The sequence below is a fragment of the Manis pentadactyla genome, chromosome 5 (genome assembly GCF_030020395.1).
Source record: "Manis pentadactyla isolate mManPen7 chromosome 5, mManPen7.hap1, whole genome shotgun sequence".
Classification (NCBI taxonomy): Eukaryota; Metazoa; Chordata; class Mammalia; order Pholidota; family Manidae; genus Manis; species Manis pentadactyla.
The window spans coordinates 80,107,841-80,123,657 of record NC_080023.1 but is presented as its reverse complement, the minus strand read 5'-3'; the positions used below and the strand labels follow the sequence as shown (position 1 = coordinate 80,123,657).

Sequence of the window (15,817 nt, the reverse complement as noted above, 5' to 3'; positions counted from 1 at the left end):
TATGTTACTAAGCGCTCACCATGATCAGTGTACTATGTATGAAGATTTTTATTGATCATCATTCCATACTTCTCTGTAATAAAAATACATACAAATTTATTTCTTATGACCATAGAGATCTAAATGTTAAATTCTTTATTAAGTTGTCAGAACATTCATTATATGTTCATGATGTGTCTAAAGAACCCAAATATACTACAAATTTTGATAAATAATTATTTAGCATGAAGATTGAATTTTTATTGAAAATACATGTTAATAGGACAAATGGAATTATCATTCCTCCCAATTAGCTCATGTAGCCATGTTTGACTTTCCCCTGAAATGAAACAGGATAAAATTAATTTTATTTCTATCTGTCATTTAGAATAGATTCAAATATTGAGATTCTTCTCATTCATAAATAAGTAAATAGGAACACATGGAGACATAAATGTTCCTCAAACTTTTGCACATCTTACAAATTGCATGCCAAAAAAATCTTACAGTGTTCTGTCATCAAAGACGATGTTCAGTAACCCAGCACCTGGCATAATTAGGTCCTCCTTCAATGTTGGTGGAAGTAAAGAATTGTAAACTTTCTGATTTGCAGAAGGATCCATTACCCCATCATTACAGCCCCTTACTCTCTCAACTACCACCCTTAATGTTTCCAGTTATTTGCTTGTTTGGCACTCTGGAGGTTTTTTACACCCTCACACAATGTACCACGGTAAGACTGGGATGCAAGAGATGCCTTTATTTTGAAAAGTAGATAGCAAATTCTCAGGGCAGTTAGTCTTAGGATGAAATGCATGTAGAAGTTAAAGATACAAATTATGATTCCTCTAAAATATTTTGCATGGAACACTCCTTAGAAAATTGTGCATACTGCTGGATAGTTGAATCCCAGTTTGAAGTCCTTGTGCCTTCAAATTCTTTTTTATCTGAACTGAAAAGGGTTTTCTCTTAGTTATTTATATGCCATGTTTTATAATAACTTTATATGGTTTCATTTAAGATGTTATTTCTCTAGGTCATTTGCATGTGAAGAGAACAAATTATTCTTTAATGGAAAGAATATTTACAATGTCCTTTTTCTATTTTAACTTGTATTTGTACACCTTCCTCCTTAGATTTTTACCATTCTAATGGTGGAATTAAAAACTGGACCCTTTTAACAACGTTGTAGTCACTGCCAAAAATTGGGGGGGCAGTTTTGGAGAGCAAGGATGCTTCCCTGATGCCCCAGTCCTAAGTGTTAGCTCTGAAAGTGAACTTGGGTTGCTCCTTTAAGATTGAGCAGGGTAGTGATGATAACAGAGCATTGGTCTGAAGTCTCTTTCTTAGGGATCATACTGCATCCCTGGAGAGCAGCAGTCAGAGGCTAGCTCCAAGCCCATGTCCTAGAGTAACTAAGGTGTTTCTGGGTGTCCTAGCACCCCCAGCTGCCATCACAGGGCCTGGAGTGCGTGCTGTCAGTGATCAGTCTGTAGCACTATAGCTGCTTCCTCCCACTCCTTTGCATGGAAGACAAAGCCCAGAGCTCAGCAGTCCTGAATTCAGATCCATACATCTTCATGAGCTTGGTAAGCCTGTGTTAGTTTTTGTCTATGAGAAACATTCTTCTCATCTGAAAACTGGGGATATAAATACTTCCCTCATTGTTGTGAAGATAAACAATTATGTATAAAACTACCTAGGTACCTGAAATGCGCCTTATAAGCCACGGTTTTCCTCCTTTTTCACTCTTCTCCAACATGCTCCATCCCTCCCACCTGCTTCTCTGTCCTCCCAATTTCAGTGCTGGGAAAATGTTCTGCTTTGGAACTCTCTCTTACACCAGGTCAGTATTTGCACTGAGGACCACAGGTTGCCCTCTCCCCACCCAGGTCTCATCCCCTACTTCTTCCACCCCAAAGGATGGTAATTATTCCAAGGCCACAGGGGATGTCTCATAATATCAGCCTTTCCTTTCCCGTTATCCGCCTCAGAATCTTCCTCCTGTGGGAAGAATGAGAAGCAGAGAAGGGAGGAGACTCAGATCCTGAGGTTAGGGTCTGTGGGGAGAGTGGAGGCAGCTAGAAGTCGATTCTGTCTCCGGGATGTGGGTGAAGGTGTTAAACCTAACGATGTGTGTGCTGTTGTGTGAGGGTGGGGTAGACACTGATGTCATTCAAAGAACAAGTGGTGACAACTAATTTGAAACAGCAGGAGAAAAAAACTCACCAAGGTAGAATCAAAACTATAAAAATGTGGATGGTCTAGGTCTTGGTAAAAGTAATAGTAATATATAAACTGCCTATCATTTGTGCCTTAATTACCAAGTACAATAACTTCTCAAATTAATCTTGATAAAATTTATTTTATTAAAAACCTATTCTACTTATACCTCTAAAAAATTAATGTAGTGTGATGATTTGCTTATAACCTAAAAGAATTAGAAAATAATATTTATATGGCCTGATTAAAATGTCATGTTATAATATCTCTAAAGCACATGCATGCTAATGACATCTTTAGAATTATGAATTCATAGAGTTTAAAATGGAAATATGCATTTAGGTTTAGCATACGAGACTGGTCAATTTAATACTTAATCACTTATATATTCCTAATACAGTCTTGAAGAGTTGTAATCTAATGGTGATTTAACTTTTCTCAGTAGAAATGTCAGTGAAGGCTAAAGGAATTCAGACATCATGATGCTTTCCTCTTTTTATTTAAATTGTGTAATTTGTGTATTCACTCATTTGATCCTTACAAACCTTATGGAATGAGTTTGACAATTATCTTCATTTTACTAATGAATGAGGACCCTGAGGCACATAGAAGATAAGAAACTTACCCAAGCAAGGCGCAGAAGTGGCAGAATTCAGTTTTGAACCCAGGCAGTCTGGCCCAAGAGCAGCTCTCTTAACTGGTACTCTAAAAGAACTACTTCTTAAAGTAAGATTCTCAATTGCACACAGTTGGATCAATCAACACCAAACAAAACAGGATATGCAAATGGAACAGCCTACCATTGCTGTGTAACTGTTTTTAATACATGCTAATAAATCCCCATATCTTTATAAACAGTTGAGTCAATTACTTCAAATATGCCCCAAATTACTGAAAAGGCTGCCGTTATAAGCCATAGGGACGGAAACAGTGCCCCCTGCCTCACTGCAGCCAAGCAACATGTATGGTTTATGGGTGAAGCCTTTTTATTGTGTTATGAACTTCAACCTATTTTTTTCTCTTCTTGAATGTTTTATACATGCTAAAAATAACTTCTAACTCAAAAAGACTTCTCCCACGTATAAATCAGACAGTTTGCTAAATGGGAGGAGTGTGAGGAAGCCAAGTCTCAGGGTGAAACCAGAGAGAAGTGTCAAAATATGAAGAAAATTCAGAGGCTGGACAAGACCACTCCTGATTAACCAAGATTAGTTTACAAATAAAGAGCATTGCAACAATATAATTAATTACTATCAATACAATACATTCTAGCACAACAAAGGATACTGTATTGTTTCTTGGGATTTTACATATAGTTTATGTAAAGAGACTCCCTGTGAAATTACTTCAAAGGGAAGAGGGTCGCTTGATCTGATGGTGTTGGATTTTGGTGACATGCATGAAAAGGATGTATTTTTTTAATGAAAAGATATATTTATAAGGCCCTTATATTGATTTATATTGCTGATTCAGATAACCTTCCACATGATAAACAGAATTATTCTCACACACTGTTTTCCCTTCCATACATCCTCTCCTACATTTTCTCTTAACATTTTATCATTTTTGTCTGAGCCAAAATGGGAATAAATATTGTTTTATCCTTTCTATCAATATCTATGCTCAGCTTTTCAAGCTGATCTAAGTGAAACAGAAGTCATCAGGGTTTTGCTGCTGTTATTATTGCTGTTTTAGCATTTAAAAACTTTAAAAGAATAAAATCACTCTATTCATGGAAATGATGGAAATTCTGAGCATTTCAGTTGCTGTATAAATCATGCTGTGCTACCTGGATTCCCTGCAAGATCAGCCAAATCTCAACTCATGATTGTCCTTTTAGCCCTCAAATCTTTTCTGCCTCCTTGATCCCTGATCCATACAGAGGTCCGCAAGTCAGAAACTAGACATAGGTTCCTCTTACACCCTCCTTCCACAGTCAACTCTTCTGCCCCATCCCTTGTCCCTTCAAATTACTTTTTGAATCCATTATTTTCTCCCCATCACCCTTACTACTTCCTTAATTTGCTCTTGGGATCTTTCAACCAGGACTATGGCAATCACCTTTTTACTGGTCTTCAGCTTCCACTGTGCCTCCCTTTAACACATACTGTGGGTTAAAACAATCCATCTTTTAAAGCAAAGTGTGGTTATGCCTCTTAGCTTTAAACCCTCCACTGGATCGCAGCATCTGTAGGTATAGTTCAGATGCTTCAGCACAGCATCGGAGTCCCTTGGTGATTTCCTGAGAGCAACCTCTACCTTCTTGCTCCACTCGTTGACCGTGCAGTTCTGTCCAGTGCCCCAAGTCCCCAAGAGGCTTCAAGCCAGGGTAAAGCACCCACTGTTTCCTCCTTCTGAAATGCCCTCCTTATCCTCCACTTTCCTTTTTTGCCTTCCCAACAAGCTTAATTCATCCTCAGAAACTAGTTCAGACATTTTTCTCTTCAAATGCCCTCTTGCAACATAATTTGAAACTCAGTTTACTTTCATCCTTGCACATAAGTCTACTGTTTCTCTATCACTATAATTGTTTAGAAGTTTGTCTTCTTATCCAGAGAGCTCCACAAGCAACCACTTTTCTGATTTGTCCCTTTATCCCCCAGTATATGACACAATGCCTAGCATATAGTATGTACTCCGTATATGTGGAATGCAACTGAAATAACAATATGCTGAACTTTTTGTGTATTGAAAGTGAAAGTTCTTAGGAAGTTGTACTGTAGGCTCAGGTTTACTGTGATCACCTAGATTCTGTGTTTACTAGATGGAAGTCTGTGATAATTACCCAAACTCCTTTTTTTAATTCTCTAGCCAACATGCAGGTATAATGTGAGCTGAAGGGATCTACCTCTTTCAGAGATGGCTGAGCTAAGACATACTGGCCACAGGACACTTGAGACTCATAAACAGCAGTGAAACACTGGGGTCTCCTGGCATAATTCTAGATGTCCTCTTCTGTCTCAGGACTGCTCCAGTGAGTCTACTTGGAAGCCTGTCCAGCTCCAGGTTTCACCTTAGGCAGTGGGGATCTGTGTTCTTAATCTCCATCGGAATTTAGTTAGAAGGGTTGTTTAAAATGGTTCTCATTAAACATATTTAATATTAATTTTTACAGTTAGAGCACCAACTTTATAGAGACTTAAAAATATATATAATAGATTTAATCCCACTACATGTTTTGTTTTTGTTGATGAATTCATAAAATACAGATTAATCATATACTACTGCCAGTTCCAGGCCATGGAAATGTAATAATGATCAAAAGATTAACCAGAAACAGTCTGGTGGCAGAGACAACCAATAAGTAAAGTGAAGACTATATGAGATGGTGAGAAGTACCACGGGAGAAATTAAGGCGAGTGAGAGAGTGGGGCATAGGCACAGGGAGATGCTGCAGTTTTAAAGGCTGATCAGGGAGTGACCCACTGAGAAGATGACATCTGAGTAAAGACCTGAAGGAGAGAAGGAAGAAAACTATGCATGTACCTAATGAAAGATTACTCCCAGCAGGTACGCTGGCAGCCTCACAGTCCCCCAAGGCAGGAACATCCCTGATGTAAAGGGACCAAAGGAGCCAGCCTGCTAAAGAGATGAGAGGCAAGACGTGTAAACAACGTGATTGCAGAGAAGTCAGGGTCCTAGAGATACAGGGCTGCATGGGGCCCTGCAGGGACTTTGGCTTTAACACTGAGCAAGAAGGGGAGCCATTGAAGGGCTGCGGATGAGGTGAACATGACTAGGGGTTCAAGGATCACTCTACTGTGATGAAAATAGTCTATGAGGGCCAAGGGGAAAAGCAAAGAAGGTGGGAAGTGGTTGCAATAATCGAGTAGAGAAACAGTGACTTGCACCAGGAAGAGGGAGTAGGGCAGAGAAGAACTCTGGTCTGATCCAGTATGCTGCTCTGACACTGAGTGGGCATAGAGGGGTAGAGCGGAGCCGAGGCCAAGCCCGAGGCTTTTGTCTAACTGCAGGATAGGGCTAGCATTAACCAAGACGGGCAAGGCTGGGAAGAGCAGTTTCGGAGGTCATTACTAGACAGCCCAGTGATGTTGCAAGAAGGCAGCTGGATATATGAGTCTGGAGTTCAGTGGCAGGGTCTGGACTGGAGTAATTTAGGAGTCATCTGTATGAGGTATGAGGCTGGATGAGCTCACCAAGGAAGTGAATATAGAGGAAAAAAAGGTCCAAGGAGAGAAGTACCACAGGGAAACAGATCTTAGCCCAAGGAGGCTGTGGAGGATGGGGTGTTTCCCAGGGAAGTGCCCTGTCCAGGGAAAGCATGGGAGTGGAGGGGAGAAACCAGCCCATGGAACACTGCTGCTGAGTTGTGAAAGTTAACTACTAACTTAACCAGTACATCTAACAAAGTGAAAATAATTGGTGACTTTGAAAAGGGTAGTTCTGGTGAAATGATGAAGGTGAATGGGGATTAGAATAGGTTCAGTAGGGATGAAGAGGACAGGAACTGAAGAGCAAATATAAACATGTATTCCAAGGCATTTTGAAAGATGAGCAGAGAAATGTTGGGATGGCTAGAGGCAGTGAGTGGGGAGGGTTTTAGGTTGTGAAATTGCTACATGTCTGTAGGCTGATGGAAATGATTCTGTATAAGGAGAACATTAATGATTTGCTAGAGAGGAGAGTTGCTGGGGCTTTCCCTTGAATAAGAAGAGGGAAGGGGATGTGGAATATGAATGAGAGGTGACAGGTGGCAGGGAGCACAGAGAGCTGACCCAGGAACAAGAGGGCAAGCAGAGGGTGAGTGGGCAGATAGTGGGAGCTTAGAGGATATCCCGTGATTGTCAGATTTCAGTTTTCTTAGTGATGTGGAAATCTTGGCCATCAGCTGAAAGTGAGGATAGAGGGGGAGGTAGTGTTTAAGAAAAGAGGATGAGGTGTGAAATAGCTCTCTATGAGTATAGGACAGGGGCAGATAATGAAAATATAGTATGACTTTTTGGCAGAATTAAAGGCCTTCTTGAGTTCAGTGATCATGAATTTAAGATGAGCCCACACCGCATAGCCGGGTACCACCACGTTCCACTACAGGATAGGAAGGTGGTGTAGGGGAATAGTGGCCAGGTGAGCATTTTGAAGTGAGAGGGAGAAGAGCTGAGGGTTTGCTGCAAAGTCAGACGTGGGAATTTATACCTGGTCAATTGGGAAGATGGAACATGAGAGTGGTGAGAGATCAAGTTGGCAAATTCAGTAGATTGTGGATCATGGTAAAAGGTTCTTGAAGTAGGGGTCCCAGGGAAAGTAAGCCAGAAAGAAAATAGTAAAAAGGAAGAATAATTGGATTTGAGTTTTAGAGGGGTTGCAATTAGTAATTAATGGTGAGGACAAGAGCTAAGACTAGTGGTTCTCAAACTTTAATGTGCTTGTAAATCCCCTAAAGGTCTTGTTATGATGCAAGTTTTGATTCCATAAGTTTATGCTGGTAGAGCCTGAGATTCTGCCTTTCTATCAAGCTTCCAGGTGACATAGTTGCTGACAGTCCAGGGATCTCATTTGAAAAGCACTGGTCTAGAGTGGTGTTTCTCAACCCTAGCAGTAAATCACAGCCCTTGGAGCATTTTAAAAATACTGACATTAGAACAGTCTTGACCTGTGAATCATAGTTTCTCTGGGTTGGAAATAGTTTCTCTGGATTGGATAGAATTGGTGTAGATGTTCTCCAAATTATTCTGCAGTGAAGCCAGGATTGAAAGCCTCTGGCATGGAATGCATGACTCTGAGTGTGACTCAGACCAAGATCAATGCAGGAAGGCATGTCAGGTAATCGAGAGGCCAAGGTGTTGAAAGTGTTATATTTCTGGTTATTAAAAGCACCAGAAATTATGACAGAAATTGTGCTAGATAAAATGACTGTGAGTCCAGAGGTCTATAGATGACCACAGAAAATAGAAATTTGGTGACATAATCTGATGGCATGAGATTCCAGGCAAAGGTGTTTAGAGAAAATAGTCTAGAATAGGAAATGCAGAACAAGGAATACACTTAGTGGATCCCTAGGTTTGTATGTTGGATTTGGGAAATCAAACATCCACGACCTGAGAGGACTCCAGAGGAAACAAAAGCACCGTGAAGAGCTAGGTTTTAGTTAAAGAAAAATTAGGAAAACAATCTAAATAGAAGTTGAAATTTTGTAGGATTTTGCTATTATATTCCAAGGCAGCATGGAAGAGTTTTGAGACTTCTGGAGCGTGAAAGATGGGGATTGTAGTGCAGGGGTGAACAGGAATCTGGGCTTCATGGAGATGGTGGTCTCAAAGCAGTGTGTGGAGGCCATGCTGGGGCAGAGAACTGGGGTGGGGCATCTTGCCAGAAGACAGAGGAGTCCTCTTCTTTCCTACGGCAATTTTCTAGCAGTGGAGAACCCTTTGTTTCTTCAAATAAAGGCATACAAGGGAGCCCAATGTGGAAAATGCATCAAAGCAGAGCCTCTACAGTTAAAGTCAGGTTTAGGGGGGAGGGCAGTGGCCCCACAATGCCCCAGAGGCCTCCCCAGCACTCCTGGGGCTCCTCAGGGGTCCTCAAAGCTCAGGTCACAATCACTGCTCCAACTTGCTGAAAGACACACTAGGAACATTCAGAGTCATGTATAAGAAAGTACAGATCATAAACTCAGTCATCACAGATGTCTTTTTAAATCTTTTGTCAACTGTTCAGAGTGATCTCTTTCTTCCATGTAATAAACTCTTCAAATAAACAAGTGGTTTGCAAGATCCCTTGGGATCTCTATGTCACTTACAATCAAGGTGACATAGCTGTTAACCCATTGGATTCACACAGAGGAAACCACAGCTTTGCACAGCCATGACTTAGGCCGGGTGCTCCAGAAGCAAGTCATAAGGCAGAAGTCTGAATGTCAGTGGTTGTCTGTGGAAATGTCCCTGGGAGAGGGGGCCGTGTAGGTGTGTGGAGCAAGGTTTGGGGAGAAAAGGAGAAGCCCTGGAAGAGGGTAAATCGAGGTGATGTCTCAGTAAGTGGGTTCAGCCTAATCCTGCAGAGGAACTCCGGATATGACCCGGAACAACTCAGATCTGACCCGACTGGACACATGCATGCTTCCACACCCATGAGATAATGGCTAAGGGGGACATTAGGGGTGGAGTGTGCAAAGCTTTCCTTAGAATGACATAGATAACCTAGGTAAAGATTAGGTTAAAAAAATTAGTATCAGCTTTCAGTTATCATCAAATTGGCCTGCCTTCCCCCTTGTACCTCCAGTGAGATCATATAACCACACACAGAGGTCCAAATTTTGAGAAAATCCAGATCAAGTAAGTATGAGCATCTTATCAATTATGTCCAAACATGGCCCTGGCCTGAATGGTGCTGTCTGTATTTGAAAACAAAATGATGTCTTAAAACTCCACTGTTTTAGATGGATTCAATTCTAATCGTTCTCACTGACATAATGTAAATACCAAGAATGTTTAGCTATTTCAAAATTTAAATCATCACAAATAGTTGTTCTTATCTATATCCTCCTTTGTTTATTTCAGGATAGTTGTTGCTTTTTGGTTTTCCCATAAATTGTAGCCTCTCTTCTGAGGATTAGAAGAGGATTATTTTAGAGTCCCTGCGTTAGATTGTAATTTAGAGCCTTGCAAGGTGGAGCCTGCAGACAGATTTAAAGATTATTTCCTAGACCTCTTGTGGTGCTGGAGAAGCTCCTTAAGATTTTGAAAATGGCAACACTATTGACTCCCTACTACTGAAGATTACTTGTATCCATATACACAGTAATTCAAAAGGAAAGTTAAAGTGTGGTAAATATCAATGTTGTTTTGCTTTATGGAAAAACCTGTGTATAGAACAAAAAAGCAATTTACAAGACAAGAAGTAGTTTATCCTCCATAAGGACAGTTATACAGATGTATTTCCTTTTGTTCTGTAGGGAAAACATTGCTTTTGCTAAATTGATATTTGCAGAGGAAAAAAAATAGTTCAGTAGTTTGAACAGTCAGGTCTTAGGCCAGGTTCCCCAGAAGCAAACCATGAGCCAAAGATTTGATTCCAGTGATATACAAAAGGAAAGATTTGTGTATAACTTATATACTATTCTGATTTTATTGAGAGTTTTTCTCCCCAAGTACTTTGGCTCAGATGCATCTCTAAATATGAGTTCGCCACAATTTAAAGTTAAGTGCATTTTCAGGGAAATGTAATCCTTATGTTTCAGCACAGCTTCATGTAAATCATCCAAATGTAGTTTTATTAGAGCTACATGTCTAAGATGCCTTTTGAGCTTTTTAAATAGTCCTTATATTCTTTTCTGAACAGCGGCAGGTAAGTTTCCAAAAGTAAACAAACCAAATAGCAAAAGGATTTGGGTTCAGTTTGAAATGCTTAGCTATTATTTTTGATTGGGTTCTGAACTTAGCCCCGCACATTCCCTGTTCCTGCCTTCAGGGCAAAGTGAAAATAATTCGAGCACTCTATTTCCCAATTGGTTCATTGACATTTGAGAATAATGTAATACAGACAGAAGCAGGATGTCTGTCAGGTAAGTGATACTTCACATGACCTCAGAAAGTTACTTCCTCCTAGTTTGCAGAAGCTCATTGCATGAAGCAATGTCCTACATATTGCAAGACACAAGTTGGGCCAGCCACCCATCAGAGTCCATGCTGGGGACTTACATATTTCTCTTGTGCATCTTCAGGTGGAATGGTTGAAAAATGAAGATATAATTGACCCTGTGGAAGATCGGAATTTTTATATTACTATTGATCACAACCTCATCATAAAGCAGGCCCGCCTCTCAGATACCGCAAATTATACTTGTGTGGCCAAAAACATCGTGGCCAAGCGGAAAAGCACAACCGCCACTGTCATCGTCTATGGTGGGTGTCCTGTGGGCCTTCAATGTGGTTCGTGTCAGTTTTCTCATTTTAATTCACAGTATCAAGCCAGGGGCCCCCACTGCTGCTTTCAGCTTCTCACATGGGTGGTGAGGTTTGGCTACTTTCCTGATACTCACAGAAAGACTAGACTTGGAAATTCCTCGCCCTTTATCAGTCAGCCTACAGGAAAGTGAAGGAAGTCTACCTGAGGGCTTGCCTGCTCAGAGCCAGCAGATGGTCCTGCTTCCCTAACCCTGCCCCCTGCTGGACCCAGGACCACCTGGATCAAGAATGAGTGAGGAGTTGAAGATGCCTCAGTGAGCCTGCCAGTTCTTCTGTGGGCCTTGGCTCAGTTCAGGGATCATAAAATATCAGGTAAAATGAGGCTAACCTGTTCCCCAAACATATGGAAACAAGTGGAACCTCCCAGAACTTGCTCTGCACAGTCCGTGGGAGGCCCTCATGAGAACAGCACTGCCCCACCAAGCGGCTCTCATCTCAGCCGTGCGGCACTGCTCAGCACAGCATCTTCAGGAGCGGCCTGCTCTCTGGCCCTTTCTAGTTCATCTCATCTCAGATTAGGCCTCTCACTTCTTCTGGGGTGCTCAACAGTTTTGCACCAGTTTTGCTGTAGCATATGACACTTTTCTCTCCATACAGGGTAGCACCTACTTGTTCTCTAGTCTTTTCACAAGTAGTTCATCTCCCCAGCTAAGCTTTTTGCTCCTAGGTAGTCTGAGAGGCTAGTCTGTATATTTCTGCATTTCTCACAGTGTTAGACCCATAGCAGACCCTCATATTCTTGATGATTTGTTGTCTCAGAGGAAACTGAACAACTCTGGGAAGGATTTTGAGGGTATGCCACCTCCTAAATGATATATGCATGTCTCAGCACCTGTTAGTACTTGAGGAAGCTTTCATGGCTGCAACTGTGTTAAACTCTCCAGGGGCCTCAGTATCTGGGTGACTGGGAAGGAGGGACAGCCCCAGGCAAGCGTCTGGCTCATGGCACTTGCACAGACAGTACTGTTTGGATGGATGTCCTCACACTGTAGGGAGTTATGATAACAGAAGCCACTGTGATGCTCCAGAGGCTGAACGCAGAGTAGCTTCCACACGGTCATCTTCATTACAGGACAGATGCATACTCTGTGTTTTTTTCATCCTTTGAATACATTGAGGTTTAATTTACTAGTCAAGATAATGGCTATGCTGGATTGGAAGCAATTGCCTTTAAGTCACAATAAAATGTTTCCTTCTTTTTGTCTTTCTCTAAGCTGTCTGAATGACTTGATTAACAGCATTTGAGGTGCAAAAGAGAAACGGGGCACATTACAGCATGTAGCAGTGATAAATACCTACTGCCAGCAGACTCTATAGATGTATTATATAGGTGTTTAATATACATGCAACTCTCTTTTCCTATGTATAATATGCTTTTAATATCCATAAATACAAGCTCAACATTGTCTTTAGGAAGGATCAAACACAAGTAACTTCAACATTTTATGTTCAGAAAATAGCATCAGACTAGGGGTCAGGAGTGTTATGTTCTAAGACTAGTTCTACCACTAACTGACCTTCAGTTAATCACTTAACCAGGGTGCTCTGAGCCCCTGTCTCTTTCTCTTTAAAATGGGGGAATAAGCATAAGCCCTTCAAATACCTTTCTTTCTCTAAAAGTTTATGATTATTCATTTCTCATAATCCTAGCAGAGCAGTACATGTATGCTGTAACCCCTAATATCAACTTGTCATTATGCTAGTAAGCAGTTTATATTGACAATTGTATAATGATTTGTAAACTTGAGCAGGCTAAGTACCCTTTTCAAACATGGGCTGAAATGCTACATTTGAACCATCTGCCTGTCCTTTTTGTGGCCTCATAAAATAAATTGGCTATAAGGCTCATAAATTGGGCCCACCAAAAGTTCACAGAAAAACATATACCTCTAACCAGTATTTCATTTTTTAGTCTGTTGTATATATTTATTTTGTTAGCATCGTTTTTAGATTACAAATATATATCCATTATAGAAAATTTGGGAAACACAGAAAAGGTCAAAGAAGAATATACCTATAATCTTGTCATCTTGTCACCCAAAGATAGCTTTAAAAAGATTGATATGTATACTACTGGTATTTTCTATTCATAGATAGGATTTTAAAATAAGGGCCATAAATATAATGTTTTACTTAAAACATGGTGTTGAAATATTCATGTATGATTAAATGGACTTCTATAGCATCATTTTTAATGGCTGCTTAGGTGTCAATCCATGTACATCCATGGTTTACCATTTTCCTATTGTTGAACATGACAATTATTTTCAATTATTTATCTTTATATAAAAACACTGCTGTAAAAAATACTCTTGTCCATGTCTGTATATATATAACACATTGATGATTATTTCCTACTACATAGGTTTCTAAAAAAGGAAATGTTGAACATATGATGTGCACAGGCATGGTGTGAGTTACCTGACCAGCTAACATTCTTCTTTATTAGGAGGCAGACACATATACTAATTATGTCATGTTTTAACCACCAGCAAATAGTTTTTGTGTGAAATTGCTTACTTACAGTAATTTCATAGACTCACATTATTGAAGTGTATAAATATATCAGACTATTTACTAAAGCCAGATCTCCAGAGATAATTAGCAAATACTAGTGGTAGTGTGTAGTAGGTTGTGTAATCACACACATACTGACAGTTCCACCAAGCACCATAATTAGCCTTTATACAAAAACTAGGTGCCCATTTCAGTTACATTAACTAAATGCCAATTCAGTCTAGCCAATTAGTTTAAAATCCAGCAATATGTCCTCATTTTTTAACCAGGTTCATTGGTTAAAAAAAATGCAACTGAATAAAAATCCTTGAAAGGGTGTAAAGTTTACATATACTTACAAAAATCTATCACCTACTACTAAGAAAAGCCTACATGATTTCATTCATTCCCACATTTCAGATCTACTTGCAACCATGGCATAAGGATGTAAATATTTATTATTTGAGATAAGCTGTCAGAAGTAATTTTTGGAGCTTGACTAGGTAAGAGGAATGTGTTTATTTATTTATTTTAAAGAACACTGGCCAAGGAAAAAGAACACAGTCCTATTTACTTTTGTGAGTGGGTGAGTAAATTTTGGCAATTCATTTTATTTATCTCTGTGTTTAGATACTTTAGCTCTGCAATCAAATTGTGAATAAAATGATGTCCAAGGGCTCTTCTAGCTTTGAAATTTTAGATTTATTTTATGATCACTTGGGAGATGAGTTTTTGTTTATGCGTTGTGCATGGTTGGTGCATGCATGCACAAATACTTAATCCACATTTACTGTTTATCTCCTTCCAGTGAATGGTGGCTGGTCCACCTGGACAGAGTGGTCTGTATGTAACAGCCGCTGTGGACGGGGGTATCAGAAGCGCACAAGGACCTGCACCAACCCAGCACCGCTCAATGGCGGTGCCTTCTGTGAAGGGCAGAGTGTGCAGAAAATAGCCTGCACCACATTATGCCCAGGTAAATAAACAAGTGCTCTCATTCCAAATGTCTCCTTCTGTTCTAAAAGTATGCTTTAAGGGATATAACAAAAGCCTTATTCTTGACCTGAATGTGTGATAAATATGATTTGAATCCAATACCATTCAGTGCTTCCTTTACTTACTTTACAAGATTTATTACCCAAACATGCAAAATAGAATTAAACAGGAGATTAAGCACTTATGAACATAATCCCTCTCTATTACCCAACAAAACTTCTGGAGCCAAGATTTCAGATTCTATTATTCAAGGGATTTGAACAGCATTGAAAGCCACACATTTTAGGACTAACAACCCTTGATCTTTAGAAAGCCATGGAAATTAATTGGAATTAAAATGTAGAAAAGGTTGTAGACTGAAATATTTGATATTTGGTGTCAGTTTCTGGGCACAGGCAAAGAAAACATTTGGAATGAATTAAACGAAGGCAAAATTTTGTGACACATGGACAAATGGATTTTGAAAATACAGTGCAGTCAGCTCCCTATCATCTGCACATATTGGCCACCTATTTTGTGATGCCTAGAGCAAGATTGCATCCCTCTGACTCTGAGCTGCTTCCTGTGCTCTCATGTTGCCACCAGCTTTTATTCCTAGGTAAATCAGAGTTTTTGCCAAAACCAAAACCATAACTCACTTAAAATGCCTACTTGTACATCATATATTAAAAAGTTCAGCAAAAATTATTTTGAATTAATCCATTGGGGTACCTATTATCTTGTCAATTTCATTTTTTAGTTATTTTTGTGTTTATAATTTCATTATTTAGATACATAGTCTCCTTATGTCCCTTTATTTTGCCTGACTTTTGTCCTCTTCACCCTTTAATAGAACCTGTCTCAGAGATGGGTTGGAGAAATGAACTGGAGAAATATATTTTCTATTCTCAAGTGTTGAGTTCCAAATATCAAAAAAGTATCCCACATCAAATCATTGGGAGCTTTTACCTGCAGAACAAATCCTGACACTTAGCTAGGCTTAGAATTTTAGTGTTTTATCTTGTACTCTCCTGTACCTTATCTAGGTGTTGATTCCCACAATTAAAAATGCACTGAGCCTTTGGGTTGAAATAGAAGTGTGTGTATGTGTGTACACCTTAAGACGGTCTAGGTCAAAACAAATGTCTTTTCTCCAAGTAGCTGGGAGTTATAGCCAAATGGGTGTGACTGAAATATTAATGCTTTCATCATTTTTTCATGTG

The 15,817-nt window shown here is 39.8% G+C and overlaps 1 protein-coding gene across 2 annotated transcripts in view; it reads left to right on the top strand.

The window, feature by feature from the left end:
• The window catches only part of UNC5C (unc-5 netrin receptor C), a 368,757-nt gene that overhangs the window by 273,771 nt on the left and 79,169 nt on the right, over positions 1 to 15,817 (top strand). For both annotated transcript variants that reach the window (XM_036914075.2, XM_036914076.2), the window contains exons 5-6: positions 10,880 to 11,060; positions 14,428 to 14,595. In XM_036914075.2, the coding sequence (XP_036769970.2) occupies positions 10,880 to 11,060; positions 14,428 to 14,595 (349 nt within the window). The remainder of the gene's footprint in view (positions 1 to 10,879; positions 11,061 to 14,427; positions 14,596 to 15,817) is intronic.